Below are 5,841 nucleotides of genomic sequence, written 5' to 3'. Positions count from 1 at the left end.
GTATTCAAAAATACACTTTAAACAACCATAAATCATAATCCCTTTATAAATTATATTAAAAAATTCAATAAAAATACATTTCATCTATTTATTATAAAAATTTCACCAAAACTAATATCACTAATTTCTATTAAAAATAAATTATTATAAACCAAAATGGGAAAAAATAATATCACCAAATTCTACCATTTATTTAAAAAAAAATATAAATATCCTTTATCTAAATAGCGGATGTTTTGGAAAAAAATAATATAACCAAATTCGACCCTTCAATATATATATATATAAAAGACCGGTGCCATGAGTACCATGTCTGAGGTCAGGTTTGGATGCCTCTTGTTCAGCAGAGTCGGAAATATAAATGGCCGAACAGTATCATTATTACAATGTCTGAGGTTAGGGCTGGATGCTTTTTCCTTGAGCATTTTTGGCGTCGTTTATTGAGGCAGAAAAATTGTTAGGATGATTAAAAGTGGTTGGAATCTGGGTAAAAAATTTCAAAAAATCTTGTAGAGGCAGTCTTTGAATCTTTTTTGATGGTGGAAATTGATTAAGCACCATCAAAAAGGTCTAGGACACCTAAAATTTTGAAGTTAAACAACTATAACTTTGATTTACAAAAATCCTCGCGGAATTTTCTCAAAATATGACCGGAATTTCCATAACTTTCGAGGCAATTCCTCCGACTAGTTAGACTATGGCCTTTTGGATATGTAGAGAGATAATGCGGAAGTAGGTTAGGTTTGGATGCTTTTTTGGAGATGTGGCAGAGAGGGGCGTGTGGAAAAGCAGATGAAATTATTAAACCAAAGTAATTTGGATTTTGTTAAGTCAAGTCGGTAGGTTAATTTTAATGGGATTGATTTTGTGAGGTCAACCTGAACTCACATACATCGGTTTGTGAGCTTGGGATGAAAATTTAGGCAATTTCTGATGGGATCTGGGCTGGCTATCCAGGAGGGATTGAGTAATTTCTGGGGTCAGCAAGTGATTGTCTTCAAGAATTGAGCAATTTCTAGATTGTGCTGCAGTAACTGTTCAGATTGAGTAACTGGTCAGATTGCGTAGTTTTTTCAAGGAAGCCTCTTTGACTGTTCTGAGCAATTTTGGAGCTCAACAGGCTGCCCAACAGTTTACATAACAGTTTTGCTCAATTTATAGATTAAGAAGAGTTGGCTGCCTGTTCAGTATTACGCAATTTCTGGTCTGAAAAAGTCACCGCTTCCTTAACTCTTGAAGCTTTTTTAATGGGAAAATACTTAACAATGGAGACTGGACCACTAGACCAGTTAATCTAACCTTAACTCTTGAGGCTGATAACTGCACCTGTTAAAGTTAAAATAATGCAAGTCACATTTTTACACGCACAATCGAGCGATTGAACTGACCTACAATATATACTTCCCCTAACAATCTATTGATAATCAACTCCATCTCCCTGTTTTAGCTGGGAATGTTAGAGAGTGTTCGCCTTCATGGCTTACAGTCATCTTTTCTCTCTGATATTATTGTTACTATGCATTGTTTTCTTCTCTTCGTCGGTCGTTGCTACCACCACGATCATAGTGGGAGCGGGCATGTCGGGTACTCTTAATACCTTATCCAAGATTCTTCACATGACCATGTCTAAATAGGCTCCTTCTTGTAACAGTAAGTTCACTAAGTTCTGATTTTTTTGTTTGCAGGAATAATAGCAGCAAAGACATTATCGGACAATGGAGTGAAAGACTTTGTGATACTGGAAGCAACCAATAGAATTGGGGGAAGAATGCGAAAGGAAACCCTAGGAGGGCATGCAGTAGAGATGGGAGCCAACTGGATAGAGGGCGTGGGAGGGAAACACATGAACCCCATATGGTCTCTAGCTCAGAAATACAAACTTCGGACAACTTATTCTGATTACAGCAATATCAGTTACAATATCTATCATCAAGAGTAAGCAGCCTGTCACACGATAATCAACATTGCATTATGCCCAGATCTGCCATTTACCCTGTTTCTGTTAACTGTTTTGGTTTTACAGAGGAGGTATTCTGCCACAGTCAGTCGTGGCACGACCATATGCTCTGGGAAATGCATCATCCGACTTCAGTTCAAGTCTCGCTGAATTTTTTCGCAAGAGTGGACAAGAAGATATTTCGATTTTGGTATCTCAACGGGCATTTGGACAGTAAGACAATTAGCAAATCCTTCTGTACATTTCACTTGTTCACATAATCACAAAAAATCACAAAATGATGAGTTATAAGCTGATATTAACTTGCACAATATGGGGTTCATAATGTTGATAAATAAAATTTTGCAGTGTGCCAGTAACACCTTTGGAGATGGCCATCGACTTCTACTTTTACGATTTCGAAATTGCAGGTTCTGATAATCTCTGCAAATTGATCTCAACAATTATTGGGATTGACATATGAAATGATAATCAAATAAATGAAAAAACAATTGATTGCATTTGGGTGTGCAGAGCCTCCAAGAGTAACGAGCTTAAAGAATGTGGAACCTATTGCAACATTCGAATATTATGGGGATGATGAATATTTCGTGGCCAACAGGCGAGGATACGAATATATTGTTCACAAGTTAGCCCAAGAATTCCTTGAATCTCATAACGGAACTATAACGGACAACCGTTTCAAACTCACGAAGGTAGGCTCCTCTGATGAAGCATATTTATCCTTTAAAATCTTTCGTCCTGAAACACGCTTTTAGTAAAGATATTTTTTTGGTGATGATCTCATGGTCCAGATCGTTAAAAAAATCGAACATACAGACAAAGGTGTCAAGATTTTGACACAGGACGGTTCAACATATATTGCGGAAAGCGCTATTGTTTCTATCAGTTTAGGGGTTTTTCAAACGAAACTCATTAGTTTTAAACCTGATTTTCCTATATGTATATCTACTTTCTGTATCAAATTTTACATGAAGTCACTAGATCTGTTCTATTTAGTGAATTTATAACGCTACTCCATAAACACCTGCAGCTATGGAAGCTACTGGCGATATATAAGTTTGATATGGTTATTTACTGCAAAATCTTCATGAAATTTCCATCTAAATTCTGGCCCACTGGACCTGGCACTGAGTTCTTCATTTACGCTCATGAAAAAAGGGGTTATTACAATTTCTGGCAGGTAATTAGTGCTTAATATCTTTTCCTACAGAAATAGCTAGACTTCAAATCATTCAACTGATTAACATGTTATTTACATTTTTTCCTCAGCACTTGGAAAATGAATACCCTGGAGGGAACCTTCTTATGGTAACTGTTACAGACGATGAAGCCCGACGCATAGAACAACAGCCTGACCATGACACCAGAGAAGAAATAATGGGCGTTCTGAAGAAAATGTTTGGCAACCATATTCCAGAGATGGAGGCAATCCTTATTCCTAGATGGGGAAAAGATCCATTCTTCAAAGGAACGTACTCTAACTGGCCAATAGGGGTCTCCACAAAGGATTTCGACAACTTGAAGGTATTTTTGAAATCGTAGCAATATTATTTCATCATGCAGTCCTCGCAGATTTGAAGAGTCTTTTTTCATTTCTAGATGGCACTCCTAGACTCACTTACAGAAAAATTTCTTGGACTAATTGAGATAGAGTATGTCTTGCTAATGTTTCTATAAATGCAATTTTATGATGTTGCAAAAACTCTAAATTTGTATTTCTGTTTTTGCTGCAAGATTTTCAAATTCAAAGTTTAAAGAGATTTAAGTTAATTTATCAATATATTTACATAAACTTTATAGGCATCGGTTGGACCTGTGTATTTCACTGGAGAGCATACTAATGAAGAACATAATGGCTATGTGCATGGTGCCTATCTTGCAGGTATATATATCTATATAACGTTATGGAAAACAGTGAAAAATATAATTTAGATATAGAGAGAGTTCTATTATCACTGACTCTGGTCAAAATCAGGTATAGACACAGCGAATATGTTGTTGGACTGCATGAAGAAAGGGCGCTGCGACCAGAAATCTCGTGAACAAAATAAGCTAGCCAAGAACGAGTCTCCCTGTAACACAAATATTGAATTGGTAAATTCCGATCAATCTCTAGTAAATATAAAATGTAGTGTAATACCATATATTTTTATGAAAATAAGTTCATGTCATCAAAACTTCCGGCCTAGATTTAGAGTGTGAATTAAATTTTTACAATTATTAGCAGGAAGCTGAAGTCCAAAGGAAGGCGTGGATGAAAAAAGTGCAGGTTTTAGAAGATGCTCTTAATGACTCCCGGCAATGTAAAGTTTGAGCATACGTATATGCATTGGTGTTTAAGGTTATGATTCTTAGATTGGAAAACTGTAATTGAATGACAATTTATTGGACAATAAATCCGTATACGCTTGCTGTACACGTGAAAGTTGTCTTTGTTGAGCAAATTTCTATATTTACTCACTGCTTTTTTTTATTTCGTTGATTGAATAAAAATAATATTTTTCGGTGTTTGAATCTAGGCAAAAAAAAATTGTGGAGAAATCTTGATATGTGTTATTTAAATTAATTTTTTGACTATATGGATTCAACACCGAGAAAAATCTTTTGGGCATTTCTATTGTACAGGTTTACCCATCAAACTTGTGATTTCAATGAATTTCGACCGGATTTTAGAGAAATTAGACCGGGAAAATCCATCAGAAAAGCTTCAAAAAAATCGCACAACTCTGTAGTTAAATAAATGCGAAATTTATAGCGTAGGTAGACAACGCTCATTAATGTACACAAAATACAATAAACGGTTACGGAAGAAAAACGCAATTTAATATTTCTGATTTGCAATAGACAGTTACGAAAATAAATGCAATTTAACATGCACGTAAAGTTTTGATTGCAATACACACATACCAAAATAAATGCAATTTAATATGAACATAAAGTTCTGATTGATGATCTGGAAATCAGATGGTATGACTAGTTCATAGTGGTTAGGAAACATGATCCGAACTTAGATCTCTGCAAGTGTGCAGAGCATGTATACTTTATTGGAAAATAAATATAATTCTCCATGTGAAGAGCAATATACTCTTGCTCCATGTGGAAGGGGATGCAATTTAGTCTCCCCAAGAAGTTAGTTAAGGAAAAAGCGAGGTATTTTTCTATTGATAAAATATTTAGAAAATGACAAAATGGTGCGCATATAATTTTAAAATTATATATACATATATATTTAAAATTAAATTGTTATAAAAAGTTTATTTAAAAAATAAAAATTCAAAAATAAAGTATATAATATTTGATAAAAAGTATATTTATATCATTATATGAAGTACTAAATCAAATATCATAACATTTAATAAAAAATATATTTATCTAATTTATTTTAATATTTATTTTTATTATATATTTTTACTAATAAAAATATATAAGACAATAAATATAGTCATTCATATATTATATTATTTTTAATTTGATAGTTTTTAATTTTTTAATTAATAATTGGATGATGAAGTTAATATAAAATAAATGACAACATATTATTACTAACAATATTCATTTAAATGATTTTATTTGCATGAACTATTTAGATTTCTGTTTTAATATAATTTATTTATGTCTTTTATATGAAAAATATTGATGTTGAATTTCAAAATTTATATATTTTGAATTTTTAATACAATTTTTTACATAACAATAATAACAATAATTTATTTTTAAGAGATATAAATATGATGATATATGTAAAGCTATCTTAAATTAAGGTTTATGATTACTATGTAGCATACTATATATATAGTTTTGGAGGTTTTTAACTTTAATCTAAAGTAGTTATCAATTACTTTTTAAATAAGAAGCAAGTATTATATTATGATATTACACTT

At 32.8% G+C, this 5,841-nt stretch overlaps 1 protein-coding gene across 1 annotated transcript; it reads left to right on the top strand.

Annotated features, from left to right (window-relative positions):
* The first annotated feature begins 1,378 nt into the window (after positions 1 to 1,378).
* On the top strand, positions 1,379 to 4,274 carry LOC149207723 (polyamine oxidase 7-like). The gene is made up of 11 exons (XM_089398127.1): positions 1,379 to 1,584; positions 1,686 to 1,935; positions 2,024 to 2,170; positions 2,306 to 2,367; positions 2,471 to 2,652; positions 2,752 to 2,887; positions 2,983 to 3,140; positions 3,230 to 3,484; positions 3,761 to 3,842; positions 3,936 to 4,054; positions 4,188 to 4,274. Exons 1-11 carry the CDS (start codon positions 1,476 to 1,478, stop codon positions 4,272 to 4,274), a joined length of 1,587 nt encoding a protein of 528 aa, XP_089254253.1. The 5' UTR covers positions 1,379 to 1,475.
* The last annotated feature ends 1,567 nt before the right edge of the window (positions 4,275 to 5,841 follow it).

Source organism: Pinus tabuliformis, chromosome 1_2, assembly GCF_031772625.1.
Source record: "Pinus tabuliformis cultivar Carrire ecotype Pingquan chromosome 1_2, CPIR1, whole genome shotgun sequence".
Lineage (NCBI taxonomy): Eukaryota > Viridiplantae > Streptophyta > Pinopsida > Pinales > Pinaceae > Pinus > Pinus tabuliformis.
Note: the sequence above shows the minus strand (reverse complement) of the source record. Positions and strands in the feature narration are given on the sequence as shown.

Bases quoted from the DNA above. Each gene is read 5' to 3' on its own strand.
- LOC149207723 (XM_089398127.1), top strand. From the start codon at position 1,476: ATGGCTTACAGTCATCTTTTCTCTCTGATATTATTGTTACTATGCATT. The intron at 1,936-2,023 runs GTAAGCAGCCTG...TTGGTTTTACAG, and splicing joins TACAATATCTATCATCAAGA to AGGAGGTATTCTGCCACAGT. The intron at 2,171-2,305 runs GTAAGACAATTA...AAAATTTTGCAG, and splicing joins TCTCAACGGGCATTTGGACA to TGTGCCAGTAACACCTTTGG.